At 40.9% G+C, this 20,190-nt stretch overlaps 2 protein-coding genes across 5 annotated transcripts in view; one reads left to right on the top strand and one right to left on the bottom strand.

Moving 5' to 3' along the window:
• HERC3 (HECT and RLD domain containing E3 ubiquitin protein ligase 3) overlaps nt 1-20,190 on the bottom strand; it is a 513,145-nt gene that overhangs the window by 106,131 nt on the left and 386,824 nt on the right. The gene's annotated exons all lie outside the window — the stretch shown is intronic.
• Nucleotides 1-20,190, top strand: part of FAM13A (family with sequence similarity 13 member A) — a 340,455-nt gene that overhangs the window by 111,210 nt on the left and 209,055 nt on the right. For all 4 annotated transcript variants that reach the window (XR_009503212.1, XR_009503211.1, XM_059922406.1 and 1 more), the window contains exon 5: nt 12,128-12,281. Coding sequence is in view for 2 of the 4 variants with exons in the window: in XM_059922406.1 (XP_059778389.1) it covers nt 12,128-12,281 (154 nt within the window). In the remaining 2 variants the exon portion in view is untranslated. The remainder of the gene's footprint in view (nt 1-12,127; nt 12,282-20,190) is intronic.

The raw sequence follows: 20,190 nt of genomic DNA, 5'->3' as shown, positions 1-20,190 counted from the left end.
GAGAGTAGCTTCCTGCCACATGGCTGGGGTGGGGGATGAGTGGCTACTGTGCTAAGAGCTAAAATTGACCAAAATTAATCACAGCTTACTGTCTGAGCCTTCCCTGGATGTTACTGAGTTCCAAAATATTTCATCAGACAAATTCTGCTGGTGTAATTGTTATCTAGGTAGGGGGACAGATGTCTGTTGCTTCCTACTCCACTATCTTCCCAGAATCCTCTCCTTACATTGTTTCTCATTTGTTTTGTCTTGGATATTTAAAAAGTGGTAAATTTAAAATTGACAAGCTTTTATGAATGGGAATAACCCTATGGCAGGAAGTTATAATTGCCACAGGTATCTCCAGCAGACTGCTGCAGAATTGATGCAAAAGGTCTTAAGTGATAGGATCCATGCATTCCTTAACTGAAGTTTTACCCTTACATCTGACTAAAGAAACATACTGTAATAAAAATGATTGAGAGTAAATGTATTATATAGAATACCTTGAATCTAATTTAGTTTCAAAATAAGCCTGAAGTGTCTGCTTTGTTACAAGAGATAACTGGCAACATCTCAAAACGGGCTGTTACTCTGTGGTTGAGAAAGGCATCCTTAGAGGATGAAACTAAAGAGAGAAGTTATTTGCTTCAACACACCTAACATATATTGATGGAACAAACATAGGATAACAACAATAGATGTTCTGGTTCGAACAGGAAGAAATTCAAGATAAAAAAATAAAGTCGCTGGCTAATGACATTTCTGATATCCAGCCCAGCAAATGTTGCAGATCTGTTGACTAGGTCTCAAAGCCTGGGAATACTTCTCCGTGCTTTTCAACTTCACCCTCTTGGTTCTTGGTTCTGCCCTCTGAGTCATCCTTCATTTTTGATGAAAGGCAGCACATTTGCAGCTGAGTAGCTTTATCAGCCTGCTTCCTGCCAATAGAATTTTGGAAATCTAATGGCCTCCTTTCATTTTGTACCCTTTTTGTCCCTTTCCTTCCAAGTTGGCAGTGTTTCTGCCGAAATAAATTTCTCAAAAACTTACTAGTCTTCTGTGAATTTCACTGGGATTCACGCCAGTAGAAAAAAAGACGCACCCCCTCAGATCTTTCCAAGATAATCCTTTCTCTGTTTCAGGCTCGTGCTAAAATGGTTGATGGGCAGTGCCTTTAAGTTCCTAGAGGCTCTCTGGTTTAATTGAAAGGATCTGTGAGACACACCCTTAATCACCTGAAAGGGACCTTTGTCTAACTGAATAGTCTGAGGTTTTGATCTTTCTGAGGTTTTAGCAAAAGGTTATATCATTCACAGTCTCAACCTTTTCTATGGAACTTGCTTTCCTGACAGTGAATCTCTTAATTTCAGTGTCTTTTGCCATCTGTAGAGTCAACTTTTAAATCAAGTCCTATTTCCTTTTTACTTAAGTTTTAACCTCAGTTTCTCTCTCTCTCCCCTTCCCTCCCTCTCCCTCTCTCCCTCCTTCTCTCTTCCCTCTCCCTTCCTCTGTCTCTCTATCTCTGTCTCTCTCTCACACTCTCAGCTTTTACCATAAGTGGCAAGGAGAAATCAGGTGGTACTTTCAAAATATTGCTTGGAAATTTCTTGCACTGTATATACAAGCTTGTTGCTTACAAATGCTGCTTCCCACATAACGCAGGATACAATTTCACTAAGCTTTCTGCCAACAAAGCAAGGATCTCCCTTCCTCCAGTTTCCAATAACGTGTTTCTTATTTTCTTGTTACTGGGCACAATGCGTCCATCACTTGGGGTGCTTAGCCAAATGAAGACACCAAGTACTTTTGATTAAAGCAGAAGCATTTATTCCTTGTGACAAGTAAGGAGACAGGGAGATAGCTCTCAAAGCCTTGTCTCCCAGCACAGCAGGATCAGGGAAGTTTAAGCTATGGGTGCATGCATATTCATGAAGGGGCAAGTGTGATTTTCCACGTAGAGGTGGAGTTCCAGATGGGCTTGCACGGTACAACAACATGCTCAAACACAGTTGCAGGTTCAAAAATAGTGGCAATCCCCCACCCTTGGGGTGGAGATTTTAGCTTTAAAATGAGGCAAAGGTCACTCTAGGTTGACAAAAGCCAGCCACCTTCCACTGTAGGGGTGTGTGGGTTCGATCCCTGGTTGAGGCCAAAAAGTTAAAAAAAAAATGTACTTTAGGCTGATCTGTACCTTTGGAACAGAACCTGGGAGTCATTATGACTGATTTATTATCTTTGCTGTGGTTTCTTCTCCCTCCTGATAAGTCATTTGTTCCTGCATTCTTTGTTCTATTTAAAAATTGTTATTTAGTGAGACCTATCCTTTGTTTCCACATGAAGACCCAGGAGGGCATAATTCATCTTTTTCCAAGTCATCGGTAAACAGAACACAAAAGAGTTCTAAAATTCACGCTCTGGGTCTCTACCTAAGTTTGTCTAGTGCGTGTTACCACTTCTCTCATTGCCTATTATTTTACTTCTGTAAGATATGACATACTGTGGTTTGACCGCACCCCTTCCTTATTACTGCCTGGCTAGGACTTCTGAGCTCTCACCGGCAGTGTCCTTTTTGGGGGGGGGGGGCAGGGGGCACACTGCGTGGCATGCGGGATCTTAGTTCCCCGACCAGGGATCGAGTCCATGCCCCCTGCAGTGAAAGCGTGGATTCTTAACCACTGGACCGCCAGGGAAGTCCACCAGTGGTGTCCTTAAAATCCAGATGTCAACTAAAAATCTGTTGAAGCCATTTTAGGCTGTCTCTGTCATGCTACCCAAATTCTTGCTGTCTCCTCTCACTATCCAGTTCCAAAGACATTCCCACATTTTAGATATTTGTTAGAGCAGTAACCCGCTTCCAGATACCGAACTCTGTACTAGTTTTCAATTGTTGTGTAACAGATCACCACAAATGTAGTGCCTTAAAACAACAAAAGTTTGCTATCTCATGCTTTCTATGGCTCAGGTGTCCAGGCACAGCTTAGCTGGGTCCTCTGTCTCTGGTCTTACAAAGCTGAAATCAAGGTAACAGCTGGGCTGCATTTTCATAAGGAGGCTCAAGTTTGGAACAGAATCTGCTTTCAAGCTCATGAGTTGATGTTGGTAGACTCATTTCCTTGCAGCTGCATCAGGACCCCAGCTCCTTACTGGCTGTGACCTAGAGGCAGGCCTCAGGTACACATTAGTCCCCTGCCATGTGGCGGTCTCATGGGTCCTCTCCGAACATGGCAGCTTATTTCATCAAGACCAGCAGCAGAATCCTCACTCCAGTCTGCTGAGATTATGTTACATTATATAAGACTCAATCATGGGAGTGACGTCATATGACCTTTGCCATATTCTCTTGATCAGAGGCAAGTCACAGGTTCTGCCTACCCCCGAGATGAGTACAGGAGTGTGACTCATTGGGAGTCACCTTAGGATATGTACCCCGAAGATGGTATAGTAGGGTGAACAATGTCCCCCAGAGATATCAAGTTATAATCCTTGCAAACTGTAAATACTACCCTATTTAGTGAAAAAGGGGGACTTTAGGGTTGTAATTAAGATAGAGATCTTCAGATAAAGGGATTGTCTTAGATTATTTGAGTGGGTACTGAATGCAATCACATGTATTCTTATAGGAAGGGGGCAGAAGGGGATCGGACACGCACACAGAGGAGAAGGCCATGTGAACATGGAGTAGAGAGAAATTTAAGATGTCGGCCTTGATTGAAGCTTGAAGTGGTGCAGCTACAGCCAAGTAATGCCGTAGCCATAATCTCCCCCTTGAGCCTCTGTGGTGTGTATGGCCTTGCTCACTTTAATTTCTGTCTGGTAATACTGCTGTTACTCTTCTGGCCTCCAGAACTGGGAGAGAATCAATTTCTGTCTCAAGCCACCCAGTTTGTCCCAGTTTTGTTGCATCAGCCGTAGGAAATGAATACAGGTGGATATTAATTGATGCATCATTGTTACTTTTTTAATGCATTTCACTGATTACTCAGTCAGATTAAGTATCTTTTCATAAGGTTCTTGACTGTCCAAGTGTTTTCTTCTGAGTTTTTCAATTTGTCTTTTGTCTCTTTTTTTAAAAAAGAAACAAAGATAAGAGAATTACTCAGTGTCTTATTGATTAGTAAAAATACTTTAGATACTCTGATTACTAATGCTATGTCAGTTGTCCATGTTACTGAAGAGATATTTCTTTTCCTCCAATCTATAGCTTGTCTTTCTACCTTATATAGAGTGTCTTCTGTGTTCAGAAGCTTTTTATACCTCTTTTATTTAATTATGGAAACTTTTAAACATACCCAAAAGAAGAGAGAATAGTATAATGCATCTTCAATGTACATAATCTTCAACAGTTATCAGCATTTTTTCCCAGAATTATTTATCTTTTCCTTTAGATTGTGAGCCTTTTGTGCATTATCTAAAAAATCTTTAAATAAAGACTGTGTTGCTGTTATTTGTGTAACTGAGTATTTCTGTCATGGTAAAACACTCATTCTTTTTGTGATAACACTTGTTCTTTCTAGCTTTTTCTTTCTTTTTTTTTAACATCTTTATTGGAGTATAATTGCTTTACAATGGTGCATTAGTTTCTGCTTTATAACAAAGTAAATCAGCTATACATATACATATATCCCCATATCTCCTCTATCTTGCATCTCCCTCCCATCCTCCCTATCCCACCCCTGTAGGTGGTCACAAAGCACCGAGCTGATCTTCCTGTGGTATGAAGTTGCTTCCCACTAGCTATCTATTTTACATTTGGTAGTGTATATATGTCCATGCCACTCTCTCACTTCGTCCCAGCCTACCCATCCCCCTCCCCGTGTCCTCAAGTCCATTCTCTACATCTGTGTCGTTATTACTGTCCTGCCCCTAGGTTCTTCAGAACCTTTTTTTTTTTTTTTAGATTCCATATATATGTGTTAGCATACGGTATTTGTTTTTCTCTTTCTGACTTACTTCACTCTGTATGACAGACTCTAGGTCCACCCGCCTCACTACAAAGAATTCAATTTCGTTTCTTTTTATGGCTGAGTAATATTCCATTGTATATATGTGCCACATCTTCTTTATCCATTCATCTGTCGATGGACACTTAGGTTGCTTCCATGTCCTGGCTATTGTAAATAGTGCTGCAGTGAACATTTTGGTACATGACTCTTTTTGAATTATGGTTTTCTCAGGGTATATGCCCAGTAGTGGGATTGCTGGGTGGTATGGTAGTTCTGTTTTTAGTTTTTTAAGGAACCTCCATACAGTTCTCCATAGTGGCTGTATCAATTTACATTCCCACCAACAGTGCAAGAGGATTCCCTTTTCTCCACACCCTCTCCAGCATTTATTGTTGGTAGCTTTTTGATGATGGCCATTCTGACTGGTGTGAGGTGATACCTCATTGTAGTTTTGATTTGCATTTCTCTGATGATTAGTGATGTTGAGCATCCTTTCATGTGTTTGTTGGCAATCTGTATATCTTCTTTGGAGAAATGTCTATTTTGGCCTTCTGCCAATTTTTAGATTGGATTGTTTGGTTTTTTTGATATTGAGCTGTATGAGCTCCTTATAAATTTTGGAGATTAATCCTTTGTCAGTTGCTTCATTTGCAAATATTTTCTCCCAGTCTGAGGGTTGTCTTTTCATCTTGTTTATGTTTTCCTTTGCTGTGCAAAAGCTTTTAAGTTTCAGTAGTTCCCATTTGTTTATTTTTGCTTTTATTTCCATTACTCTAGGAGGTGGGTCAAAAAGGATCTTGCTGTGATGTATGTCATAGTGTTCTGCCTATGTTTTCCTCTAAGAGTTTGATAGTGTCTGGCCTTACGTTTAGGTCTTTAACCCATTTTGAGTTTATTTTTTTGTATGGTGTTAGGGAGTGTTCTAATTTCATTCTTTTACATGTAGCTGTCCAGTTTTCCCAGCACCACTTATTGAAGAGGCAGTCTTTTCTCCATTGTATATTCTTGCCTCCTTAATCAAAGATGAGGTGACCATATGTGTGTGGGTTTATCTCTGGGCTTTCTCTCCTGTTCCATTGATCTATATTTCTGTTTTTGTGCCAGTACCATACTGTCTTGATTACTGTAGCTTTGTAGTATAGTCTGAAGTCAGGGAGTCTGATTCCTCCAGCTCCGTTTTTCTTTCTCAAGATTGCTTTGGCTATTCGGGGTCTTTTGTGTTTCCATACAAATTGTGAAATTTTTGTTCTAGTTCTGTGAATAATAATGCCATTGATAGTTTGATAAGGATTGCATTGAATCTGTAGATTGCTTTGGGTAGTAGAGTCACTTTCACAGTGTTGATTCTTCCAATCCAAGAACATGGTATATCTCTCCATCTGTTGGTATCATCTTTAATTTCTTTCATCAGTGTCTTATAGTTCTCTGCATACAGGTCTTTTGTCTCCTTAGGTAGGTGTATTCCTAGGTATTTTATTCTTTCTGTTGCAATGGTAAGTGGAAGTGTTTCCTTAATTTCTCCTTCAGATTTTTCATCATTAATGTGTAGGAATGCAAGAGATTTCTGGGCATTAATGTTGTATCCTGCTACTTTACCAAATTCATTGATTAGCTCTAGTAGTTTTCTGGTAGCATCTTTAGGATTCTCTATGTATAGTATTATGTCATCTGCAAACAGTGACAGCTTTACTTTTTCTTTTCCGATTTGGATTCCTTTTGTTTCTTTTTGTTCTCTGATTGCTGTGGCTAAAACTTCCAAAACTATGTTGAATAATAGTGGTGAGAGTGGACAACCTTGTCTTCTTCCTGATCTTAGAGGCAATGGTTTCAGTTTTTCACCATTGAGAGCGATGTTGGCTGTGGGTTTGTCATATGTGGCCTTTATTATGTTGAAGTAAGTTCCCTCTATGCCTACTTTCTGGAGTGTTTTTATCATAAATGGGTGTTGAATTTTGTCGAAAGCTTTCTCTGCATCTATTGAGATGATCATATGGTTTTTATCCTTCAATTTGTTAATATGGTTTATCACATTGATTAATTTGCGTGTATTGAAGAATTCTTGCATTCGTGGGGTAAAGCCCACTTGACCATGGTATATGATCCTTGTAATGTGCTGTTGGATTCAGTTTGCTAGTATTTTGTTGAGGATTTTTGCATCTATGTTCATCAGTGATATTGGCCTGTAGTTTTCTTTCTTTGTGACATCTTTGTCTGGTTTTGATATCAGGGTGATGGTGGCCTTGTAGAATGAGTTTGGCAGTGTTTCTCCCTCTGCTATATTTTGGAAAAGTTTGAGAAGGATAGGTGTTAGCTCTTCTCTAAATGTTTGATAGAATTCGCCTGTGAAGCCATCTGGTCCTTGGCTTCTGTTTGTTGGAAGATTTTTAATCACAGTTTCAATTTCTGTGCTTGTGATTGGTCTGTTTATATTTTCAATGTCTTCCTGGTTCAGTCTCAGAAGGTTGTACGTTTCTAAGAATCTGTCCATTTCTTCCAGGTTGTCCATTTTATTGGCATATAGTTGCTTGTAGTAATTTCTCATGATCCTTTGTATTTCGGCACTGCCAGTTGTTACTTCACCTTCTTCATTTCTAATTCTATTGATTTCAGTCTTCTCCGTTTTTTTTTGATGAGTCTGGCTAAAGGTTTCTCACTTTTGTTTATCTTCTCAAAGAACCAGCTTTTAGTATTATTCATCTTTGCTATTGTTTCCTTCATTTATTTTTGATCTGATCTTTATGATTTCTTTCCTTCTGCTAACTTTGGGGTTTCTTAGTTCTTCTTTCTCTAATTGCTTTAGGTATAAGGTTAGGTTGTTAATTTGAGATGTTTTTTGTCTCTTGAGGTAGGATTGTATTGCTATAAACTTCCCTCTTAGAACTGATTTTGCTGTATCCCATAGGTTTGGGGTCATCATGTTTTCATTGTCATTTGTTTCTAGGTATCTTTTGATTTTCTCTTTGATTTCTTCAGTGATCTCTTGGTTATTTAGTAGTGTATTCTTTAGCCTCCATGTGTTTGTATTTTTTACCAATTTTTTCCTGTTACTGGTAACTAGTCTCATAGTGTTGTGGTCTGAAAAGGTACTTGATAAGATTTCAATTTTGTTAAATTTACCAAGGCTTGATTTGTGACCCAAGATATGATCTATCCTGGAGAATGTTCCATGAGCACTTGAGAAGAAAGTGTATTCTGTTGTTTTTGGATGGAATGTCATATAAATATCAATTAAGTCCATCTTGTTTAGTGTATCATTTAAAGCTTGTGTTTCCTTATTTATTTTCATTTTGGATGATCTGTCCATTGGTGAAAGTGGGGTGTTAAAGTCCCCTACTATGATTGTGTTACTGTCTATTTCCCCTTTTATGGCTGTTAGCATCTGCCATATGTATTGAGGTACTCCTATGTTGGGTGCATAAATATTTACAACTGTTATATCTTCTTCTTGGATTGATCCCTTGATCATTATGTAGTGTCCTTCTTTGTCTCTTATTTAGTCTTTATTTTAAAGACCATTTTGTCTGATGTGAGAATTGCTACTCCAGCTTTCTTTTGATTTCCATTTGCATGGAATATCTTTTTCCATCCCCTCACTTTCAGTCTGTATGTGTCCCTAGGTCTGAAGTGGGTCTCTTGTAGACAGCCTATATACGGGTCCTGTTTTTGTATCCATTCAGGCAGTCTGTGTCTTTTGGTTGGAGCATTTACTCCATTTACATTTAAGGTAGTTATCGATATGTATGTTCCTGTTACTGTTTTCTTAATTGTTTTGGGTTTGTCATTGTAGGTCTTTTCCTTCTCTTGTGTTTCCTACCTAGAGAAGTTCCTTTAGCATTTGTTTTAAAGCTGGTTTGGTGGTGCTGAATTCTCTTAGCTTTTGCTTGTCTGTAAAGGTTTTAATTTCTCCATCTAATCTGAATGAGATCCTTGCTGGGTACAGTAATCTTGGTTGCAGGTTTTCCCCTTTCATCACTTTAAATATGTCCTGCCACTCCCTTCTGGCTTGCAGAGTTTCTGCTGGAAGATCAGCTGTTAACCTTACGGCAATTCCCTTGTATATTATTTGTTGTTTTTCCCTTGGTGCTTTTAATATTTTTTCTTGGTATTGAATTTTTGATAGTTTGATTAATATGTGTGTTGGCATGTTTCTCCTTGGATTTATCCTGTATGGGACTCTCTGCACTTCCTGGACCTGATTGACTATTTCCTTTCCCATATTAGGGAAGTTTTCAACTATAATTTCTTCAAATATTTTCTGTCCCTTTCTTTTTCTCTTCTTCTGCTGGGACCCCTATAATTCGAATGTTGGTGCGTTTAATGTTGTCCCAGAGGTCTCTGAGACTGTCCTCAATTCTTTTCATTCTTTTTTTCTTCATTCTGCTCTGCGGTAGTTATTTCCACTATTTTATCTTCCAGGTCACTTATGCGTTCTTCTGCCTCAGTTATTCTGCTGTTGAATCCTTCTAGAGAATTTTTAATTTCATTTATTGTGTTGTTCATCATTGTTTGTTTGCTCTTTAGTTCTTCTAGGTCCTTGTTAAATGTTTCTTGTATTTTCTCCATTCTATTTCCAAGATTTTGCTTCATCTTTACTATCATTACTCTGAATTCGTTTTCAGGTAGACTGCCTGTATCCTCTTCATTTGTTTGGTCTGATGGGGTTTTACGTTGTTCCTTCATCTGCTGTGTGTTTCCTCTGTCTTCTCATTTTGCTTAACTTACTGTGTTTGGGGTCTCCTTTTTGCAGGCTGTAGGTTCGTAGTTCCCTTTGTTTTTGGTGTCTCCCCCCAGTGGCTAAGGTTGGTTCAGTGGGTTGTGTAGGCTTCCTGGTGGAGGGGACTGGTGCCTGTGTTTTGCTGGATGAGGCTGGATCTTGTCTTTCTGGTGGGGAGGACCACGTCCAGTGTGTGTTTTGGGGTGTCTGTGATTTTAGGCAACCTCTGTGCTAATGGGTGGGGTTGGGTTGCTGTCTTGCTCATTGTTTGGCATAGGGTGTCTAGCATTGTAGCTTGCTGGTCGTTGAGTGAGCTGGGTCTTAGCGTTGAGATGGAGATCTCTGGGAGAGCTTTTGCTGTTTGATATTACATGGAGCCAGGAGGTCTCTGGTGGACCAATGTCCTGAACTTGGCTCTCCCACACAGAGGCTCAGGCCTGACACCTGGTTGACAACCGTGTCAGCCACATGGCTCAGAAGAAAAGGGAGAAGAAAAGAAAGAAAGAAAAAAATAAAATAAGATAGTTATTAAAATAAAAAATAAATATTATTAAAAATAAAGAAATTTTTAAAGTAATAAAAAAATGGAAAGAAAGAAGAGAGCCACCAAACCAAAAAACAAATCCACCAATGATACGAAGCGCTAAAAACTCTACTAAAAAAAGAAAAAGAAAAAGGACAGACAGAACCCTAGGACAAGTAGTAAAAGCAAAGCTGTACAGGCAAAATCACACAAAGAAGCATACACATACACACTCACAAAAAGAGAAATAGGTAAATAATATATATATATATATATATTAAAAGAAAAGAAAGGAAGAGAGCAACCAAATCAGTAACCAAATCTACCAGTGATAATAAACTCTAAATACTAAACTAAGATAAACCTAAGACCAGAAACAAATTAGGTGCCGAAAGCAAACCCCCCCAAGCCTACAGTTGCTCCCAAAGTCCACCTCCTGAATTTCTGATGATTCGTTGTATGCTCAGGTATTCCACAGATGCAGGTACATCAAGTTGACTGTGAAGATTTAATCCGCTGCTCCTGAGGCTGCTGGGAGAGGTTTCCTTTTCTGTTTGTTTGCACAGCTCCCGGGGTTCAGCTTTGGATTTGGACCCACCTCTGCATGTAGGTCGCCTGAGGGGGTCTGTTCTTTGCTCAGACAGGACGGGGTTAAAGGAGCAGCTGCTTCGGGGGCTCTGGCTCACTCAGGCGGGGGGAGGGAGCAGTACGGAGGAGGCGGGGCGAGCCTGCGGCGTCAGAGGCGTCGTGACGTTGCAGCAGCCCGAGGCGCGCCGTGCGTTCTCCCGGGGAAGTTGTCCCCGGATCACGGGAGCCTGGCCGTGGCGGGCTGCACCGGCTCCCGGGAGGGGCGGTGTGGAGAGTGACCTGTGCTCGCACACAGGCTTCTTGGAGGCGGCAGCAGCAGCCTTAGCGTCTCATGCCCGTCTCTGGGGTCCGTGCTGATAGCCACGGCTCACGCCCGTCTCTGGAGCTCATTTAGGCGGCGCTCTGAATCCCCTCTCCTCACGCACCAGGAAACAAAGAGGTAAGAAAAAGTCTCTTGCCTCTTCGGCAGCTGCAGACCTTTTCCCGGACTCCCTCCCGGCTCGCCGTGGTGCACTAGCCCCTTCAGGCTGTGTTCACGCCGCCAACCCCAGTCCTCTCCCTGCGATCCGACCGCAGCCCGAGCCTCAGCTCCCAGCCCCGCCCACCCCGGCGGGGGAGCAGACAAGCCTCTCGGGCTGGTGAGTGCTGCTCGGCGCCGAGCCTCCGTGTGGGAATCTCTCCGCTGTGCCCTCCGCACCCCTGTGGCTGCGCTCTCCTCCGTGGCTCCGAAGCTTCCCCGCTCCGCCACCCGCAGTCTCCGCCCGTGAAGAGGCTCCTAGTGTGTGGACACCTTTCCTCCTTCATGGCGCCCTCCCACTGGTGCAGGGCCCGTCCCTATTCTTTTGTCTCTGTTGTTTCTATTTTCTTTTGCCCTCCCCAGGTATGTGGGGAATTTCTTGCCTTTTGGGAAGTCTGAGGTCTTCTGCCAGCGTTCAGTAGGCATTCTGTAGGGTTGTTCCACATGCAGGTGTATTTCTGCTGTATTTGTGGGGAGGAAGGTGATCTCCCCGTCTTACTCGTCTGCCATCTTGGAGGTCTCTCTCTAGCTTTTACTTTTTTATAAATGTTACTTTATGTGTAGCAATTTCTAATATGTATAAAGCATTATTGATTGCATGCATGTTAACCTGTACCCTCTTCCTAAACAACATGTACTTTTCTTATTCAGCACAAGTTATTAATTCAGATCTTGGTAACTTGCCAATTGTCCCAACAACATCCTGTGTGTCACCATAGAACTTATTAAAAATCCCATGTGTATTTATAAGAAGGCTGATCAATCATTCAGGAAAGGTCAAAGTATAAGTCTGAGTCAGCTGTGCTGGCAATTGTGTTTTTACAAAGTAATTCCTCTCAATTTGTTTCCCTTATTTCTAGTGTGCCTCCTGGGCTTGAAGGCATGAAAGAGCAAGACCTCTGCAACAAGATAATGGCTAAAATATTAGAAAATTATAATACCCTGTTTGAAGTGGAGTATGTGGAAAATGATAACCAGAGGTGTGAAAACCTAGCGAGGCTTATCATAGTAAAAGTAAGTAACTTTGGTGTTTAATTTTCAGTATTGCTGTATTTTTAATGGAAGATATTTTATTTAATCATTCTCTGTTATAAAAATTCCTTATGGATATACCTTCAGATTATTATTCCTATGTTGAATTCTTTTTACAAAATCTATTCTTTGTATCAAGTGTTTGTTAAACTGATATATATTCTTCTAAGATTGGAGAATAATTGTGGATTGATGTTTCCTTGCTGCTATAAAATCATCTCAAAAGCACTTACATGAGCCCAGAGATATGGTCAATTGGGTGCACCACCTTTTTATAGAAGCCTGGTGTTAATAGCAGGGATACGTGCTTAGGTCTGTGTCCGGAAGTGTTAGCTTACCAAGTAGACTGCGGATTCCTGAAGAAAGTATTACTATGTCTTTTTGTCTCTCTTGTTCCTGGCACACTTCCAAGTTCAACTAGAGACTGTAAGTCTCATACGTGCGGTCCTTGGTAACTGTCACCAGTAAAGGGGACTAGTTTTAAAACCTATAAAGGAATCTTGACAATACTATCTAAATCTTTTTATCATTGGCTGATAATTTATAACATATCTTTTACACATTAGGTTAATGCATGTAGTTCTCTAAAGATTTACAACTGAAAGTCAGAGGGTAAACATCCAAACCAAGTCCTTCAGGTAACGACTAGAGGGAAGGTATCTTATTTCTTTCTCATTCATATTGAGGTAAATCTTGATGGAACTGATATGGGAGGTTCCCTCAAGAGGTTTCCTGAGACTTATCACATTTACAGACCACACTATACTCTTGTTGATTCATATGGCACTTTGGGCACTGAAGGGCTATTTTCATTTCTTCTTCCAGTTGAGGCATGACATTGAAGAAGAAATGAAAGGTAAAGGGTATCGTGTAGCACCCAACCGAAACAGCAAAAGACCGAAATGAGGTTTTCTGAACTAGGGCTCATGTGTGAATACAACAGACTCCGTATAGGGGATAGCGTGCGTATGAGAGGAATGCATTGGACAAGAATCTTGCCAACCTGATAAAGAGAACTTTAAACTGAAATCTGAGGAAAAGGAAGAACAATGCTCAGATGAAATGAGCTACTTTGGAGAATATCAAGTGTAGCATAAAGTGGAGGTAATGTGGTAGCTGAGAAAATATCATTGATTCACAGAGAATATTAAAAAAATATAACTTTTATCAGTTTTGCTATGAAAAATTAAAATAGTTTTCTAAATAGAAAAAAATCTACCTTAAATATGTTTATCTGACTCCTATAGTGCTTTGCAAAGGGTCTCTTTTTAAAATATTAAAAAGTGACTGACTTTGTTTCAGCTGTATCACGGATAAACACTTTTTAACACATACCTTTTAACTAGGGCTGATAAGATAATATGGTAAACCTAAAATAGAATGAAAATAGATAAATATGATCTCCTAAGCAAGACAGACTTGCTGAGATACAGATAATCACTAGAATACACCAACAGGAGCTTACATGCTGTACAAATAAAATAACACCTGTTGAGATCTTTGGAAGAGTGCCCTGCATGGAAATCCTTGAGCTCCTAGGTTTAAGCATGAGAGTACAAGATACATAAACTGAAAACACTGAGGGAGTCAAATACGGATATCTTAGGTGGATGAATATGACTGCTCCTCTCCTAATGCAAGTTTCAAACCTGGCAGATAAATGTCATCATTGGAAACTCCATGTCTATACTCTGAAGCATCATTCTGTTAAAGCAGAATATTTAATGCGTTTTTTTTACTGATCTTGCTGATAGTCTTACCTCTGAGATGGTAAATAATGCAACAAGGAAGCATGGTTTTCTGGATCTAATTATAACCAATAGGATGGAATGGAAGTTATGGAAATTAGTTTAATGGGATGTACCAGGGCCATTTTAAGGTCCATAACAATAAAGAATGTGCTAGCCATGGTTAGATATGTAAACCTGGACATTGTTTAGAAAGCAGATTTTTCTAAAATTCCAAAGATCGTAGAAACATTAGATATAAGCCAAAAGGAAGCTAGATTGAAAAGGGATTGGGAAGTTCACAATGATATCATTAACATACTGAAAAATAGGAAGAATGGAAGAGCAGCTAAGAAAAACAAGGTATCATTCTCATGAGCTCAGCTTTTAGAAGGATGTATACAAAAAGAGTAAACAGGCACAGAACAAGTGATAAATACACTACAGTGACAGAGACTCGAAATATCTGAGCTGAGAATAATCTGAGTCTCATAAAAAGTACTGAGACAGAGGAAAGGGCTTTTAAAGGGAAAAAGTACTAAACCTATCCACTGACACACCTCTGTGTGCCCCAGTGTAGGAGCCAAAGTGTTGGATGACATTCTCATGATACCCTTGTGGGCTAAATGAAAATTGGGGACCCAGACAAATACAAATTTGGTTGCATTTGGACCAGGATGAAGAACTTTGACCAGAGTGTTGGAACATAGATTGCTGTTCAGTTCAGGGGAGGTCTCTACATGTGTCTGTGTCATTCTCAGTATTTTAATCATTGGCTTGAACGAGCACATACTTAGCACTTTTGTGAGTGAAATAAAGCTGGAAGAATAGGTCAGATATTGGATGGCTGGATATGTAGACCAACAAAATAGTGTGTGTGTGTGTATAGCCCTTTCCCTATTCTTTCTTGCTTTAAAAAAACCCCAAAAACCCAGTTTTATTTGGGTCTGCAGCAGTGTGCTTAGGTCAGACGGACCCCAACAGATGGATGAGGCATAAATGGTCTATAATACTATCCTCTTTAGTCAGTGATTGACTTAAAGGTTGGCTGTGACACAGTTCTGGCCAAGGAGATGTAGGGGAAAGTGTGCTGGGAAAGATGTAAGGGAAAGTGAGGGCTCTGGGAAATATTTTCATTCCTGATTACCAAAAAGAGAATGATTTAAGAGATCAGAGCTGTGGTTGCCTCTGCATGGAGTTGGGGGTGGCAGCAGTGGTGATGATTGATGAAGAAAATACCCCAGGGAGCCCTCTGGGGTGACGAAAATGTTCTCAATAGGGAAGTGGGTTATATGGGTGTATGCATTTGTCGAAACTCTTTCAACTGTACACCTAAAATTTATGCATTTTACTGTGTATAAATTATTATGTAAATTTTAATAAAAAAGAAAGAGAGTAGGCCTCTGGGTCAACATGCCCCTGCTCCCATCCTGCTTTCAGGTGTTCTCATGTGAAAGCAGAATGCGGGGCGCTGCCACCATCACCTTTTGCCCTTGAGGAATGTACCACTGACACACTGAGGTTGGCAGCCAAAGTAGGAAAAAGACTCAGTTCCTCATCGTTGCTCATCTGCTGAGCCAACCCTCAACACGCATACCTCTGGACTTTTAGTTAGGAGAGGGAAATATATGTCGTCATAGGATAAACTACTTTTAGTGCAGTAGTCTGTTTCTTGCAACAAAAGCATCACGTCTGATGGAATCAGTATAATTGGAAAGTCCTGTACTTAGATTCATGGCCAAGAGGAGACCAAAATTAATTAATAATAGTTCAATTAAAATATGCATGGATTTTAGTTAACTTCTAACACAGTATGAAATGTCAGTGTGATGTGATTGCCAAAAAAACAAAAAACAAAATAAAACAAAAAACTGCAGATTGATTCACTGAGTATACTGAGTAATATTTAGAATAAAGAACGTATGTCTCCCTGCACTTGGTGTAGGTCAGGCAGCATCTATAGCATCAGGTCTGATTCTGAGTACTGTGTTCACCCTCTCCTGACAATCACCACTGGTCGTCACTTATTCTCGCTAAATATGTATCTGCCTGGGTGACTGTCTTTTACTTCAGTTCCCATACTGCTGATGACTTCTAAATCATAACTCCTAGCCTCGACCTATCGGAAGAGCAATAGAGCCATATTTCTCACTACCCATGAAAAACCATATGGTGCCTGAAATTGCTCATGCCCACAGCATCATCTCCAAAACTTTGTCTACGTTCTACCCTCTCCAACCTTAGTTTGCCGGCCACCGGTCTGCCAAGCTGGAAGCCTTAGTTTGCCCTTAACTCCTCCTCCTTTACCATTCCCGCTGGCACTCACATTCTGCCTTAGACATCTCTCTTGAAACGGGTGTCTTGTGTCCACCCCGCCCCCCAATGCTTTAGATTAGGCCCTTATTACAGCCACACAGTTTCAAACTGTTCTCCCACCTCTAGACTCACCCTCTCTCCATCTCCTTTCTACCAGTGATACAATGATGTTCCCCCAAAACAAACCTGATCATAGCATAGTCTTGACTTAAGTAAGCAAACTGTTTACTGTTATTGTTTTGCTCTCCCCCACTTTTGCTGACAATATACAATCAAAACTTACTTACTTGGAATTTAGGCCCTTTATACTCTGTCCGCAAGCCAAACATTCCCCGTTAAATGCTTGAATGAATTTTGAATTGTTCTTATCTTCTTCCTATTTCTCTGGCCTCTCTTCCATCTCCTTTGAGGTCTCTTCCTTCTGAGTCAGAATTAAACATTATTTCCTACGTTCATTCTTAGGCCTTCAGTCTAGAGCTCTCCCTGGCCAACCATACGTCTATATCTAACTACCTAATGCTCACCTGTACCTGCATGTCCTGTGGATTGTCTCATCATCTTTCCTTGCCCTTGAAGATCTGAATGCTCCATTTGAATTCTGGGGCATAATGAATGGCCTGTCCATCCACACAGTCACTCCAGGTTGATGTCCATCAATCACTAAAACCTGTTCATTCTGCTGCTTAAGTATCTCATAAATCTCTCCCACACTCACTGGTGCTTCCTCATAGCCTCTCATCCAGGCAGGAGAATTCTACACCTGGCCCATTATCACATGCACCTGGTGACCCAGACTGAGTCAGAAAACTCAAGGCAGGGCTCCAAAACCTGTATTTTAAAAGGCTTCCTTGGAGATTGGTTCAAGATGACAGAGTAGAAGGACATGCTCTCACTCCCTTTTTCGAGAACACCAAAATCACAACTAACTGCTGAACAAACATCGACAGGAAAACACTGGAACTCACCAAAAAAGCCACCCCACATGCAAAGACAAAGGAGAAGCCGCAGTGAGACGGTAGGAGGGGCGCAATCACAATAAAATCAAATCCCATAACTGCTGGGTGGGTGACTTGCAAACTGGAGAACACTTATACCACAGAAGTCCACCCACTGGAGTGAAGGTTCTGAGCCACACTTCAGGCTCCCCAACCTGGGGGTCTGATAACGGGAGGAGGAATTCCTAGAGAATCAGACTTTGAAGGCTAGAGGGATTTGATTGCAGGACTTCGGCAAGACTGGGGGAAACAGAGACTCCACTCTTGGAGGGCACACACAAAGTAGTGTGCGCATGGGGACCCAGGGGAAGGAGCAGTGACCCCATAGGAGACTGAACCAGACCTACCTGCTAGTGTTGGAGGGTCTCCTGCAGAGACGGGGGGTGGCTGTGGCTCACCGTGAGGACAAGGACACTGGCAGCAGAAGTTCCGGGAAGTACTCCTTGGCATGAGCCCTCCCAGAGTCTGCCATTAGCCCCACCAAAGAGCCGGGTAGGCTCCAGTGTTGGGTTGCCTCAGGCCAAACAAGCAACAGGGAGGGAACCCAGCCCCACCCATCAGGAGACAAGCAGATTAAAGTTTTACTGAGCTCTGCCCACCAGAGCAACAGCCAGCTCTACCCACCACCAGTCCCTCCCATCAGGAAGCTTGCACAAGCCTCTTAGATAGCGTCATCCATCAGGAGACAAGCGATTTAAAGTTTTACTGAGCTCTGCCCACCAGAGCAACAGCCAGCTCTACCCACCACCAGTCCCTCCCATCAGGAAGCTTGCACAAGCCTCTTAGATAGCGTCATCCATCAGGAGACAAGCGATTTAAAGTTTTACTGAGCTCTGCCCACCAGAGCAACAGCCAGCTCTACCCACCACCAGTCCCTCCCATCAGGAAACTTCGACAAGCCTCTTAGATAGCATCATCCACCAGAGAGCAGACAGCAGAAGCAAGAAGAACTACAGTCCTGCAGCCTGTGGAGCAAAAACCACATTCACAGAAAAATAGACAAGATGAAAAGGCAGAGGGCTATGTACCAGATGAAGAAACAAGATAAAACCCCAGAAAAACAACTTAATGAAGTGGAGATAGGCAACCTTCCAGAAAAAGAATTCAGAATAATGATAGTGAAGATGATCCAGGACCTCGGAAAAAGAATGGAGTCAATGATCGAGAAGATGCAAAAAATGTTTAACAAAGATCTAGAAGAATTAAAGAACAAACAGAGATGAACAATACAATGACTGAAAAGAAAACTACACTAGAAGGAATCAATAGCAGAATAACTGAGGCAGAAAAACGGATAAGTGACCTGGAAGACAGAATGGTGGAATTCACTGCTGCAGAACAGAATAAAGAAAAAAGAATGAAAAGAAATGAAGACAGCCTAAGAGACCTCTGGGACAACATTAAACGCACCAACATTCGCATTATAGGGGTCCCAGAAGGAGAAGAGAGAGAGAAAGGACCCGAGAAAATATTTGAAGAGATTATAGTCGCAAACTTCCCTAACATGGAAAAGGAAATAGCCACCCAAATCCAGGAAGTGCAGAGATTCCCATACAGGAAAAACCCAAGGAGAAACACGCTGAGACACATAGTAATCAAATTGGCAAAAATTAAAGACAAAGAAATATTATTGAAAGCAGCAAGGGAAAAATGACAAATAACATACAAGGGAACTCCCATAAGGTTAACACCTGATTTCTCAGCAGAAACTCTAGAAGCCAGAAGGGAGTGGCATGATATATTTTAAGTGATGAAAGGGAAGAACCTACAACCAAGATTACTCTACTTGGCAAGGATCTCATTTAGATTCGATGGAGAAATCAAAAGTTTTACAGACAAGCAAAAGCTAAGAGAATTCAGCACCTCCAAACCAGCTCTACAACAAATGCTAAAGGAACTTCTCTAAGTGGGAAACACAAGAGAAAAAAAGGACCTAAAAAAACAAACCCAAAACAATTAAGAAAACGGTAACAGGAACATACATATCGATAACTACCTTAAACGTGAATGGATTAAATGCTTCAACCAAAAGACATAGACTGGCTGAATGGATACAAAAACAAGACCCGTATATATGCTGTCTACTGGAGACCCACTTCAGACCTAGGGACACATACAGACTGAAAGTGAAGGGATGGAAAAAGATATTCCATGCAAATGGAAATCAAAAGAAAGGTGGAGTAGCAATACTCATATCAGATAAAATAGACTTTAAAATAAAGAATGTTACAAGAGACAAGGAAGGACACTATATAATGATCAAGGGATCAATCCAAGAAGAAGATATAAAAATAATAAATATATGTGCACCCAACATACGAGCACCTCAATACATATGGCAACTGCTAACAGCTATTAAAGAGGAAATCGACAGTAACACAGTAATAGTGGGGGACTTTAACACCTCACTTACACCAATGGACAGATCATGCAAACAGAAAATTAATAAGGAAACAAGCTTTAAATGACACAATAGACCAGATAGATTTAATTGATATTTATAGGACATTCCATCCCCAAACAGCAGATTACACTTTCTTCTCAAGTGCGCACGGAACATTCTCCAGGATAGATCACATCTTGGGTCACAAATCAAGCCTCGGTAAATTTAAGAAAACTGAAATCATATCAAGCATCTTTTCTGACCACAACGCCATGAGATTAGAAATCAATTACAGGGGAAAAAACGTAAAAAACACAAACACATGGAGGCTAAACAATGCGTTACTAATTAACCAAGAGATCACTGAAGAAATCAAAGGGGAAACCAAAAAATACCTAGAAACAAATGACAATGGAGACACAACGACCCAAAACCTATGGGATGCAGCAAAAGTTCTAAGAGGGAAGTTT

Source organism: Balaenoptera ricei, chromosome 5, assembly GCF_028023285.1.
Source record: "Balaenoptera ricei isolate mBalRic1 chromosome 5, mBalRic1.hap2, whole genome shotgun sequence".
NCBI lineage: Eukaryota > Metazoa > Chordata > Mammalia > Artiodactyla > Balaenopteridae > Balaenoptera > Balaenoptera ricei.
Note: the sequence above shows the minus strand (reverse complement) of the source record. Positions and strands in the feature narration are given on the sequence as shown.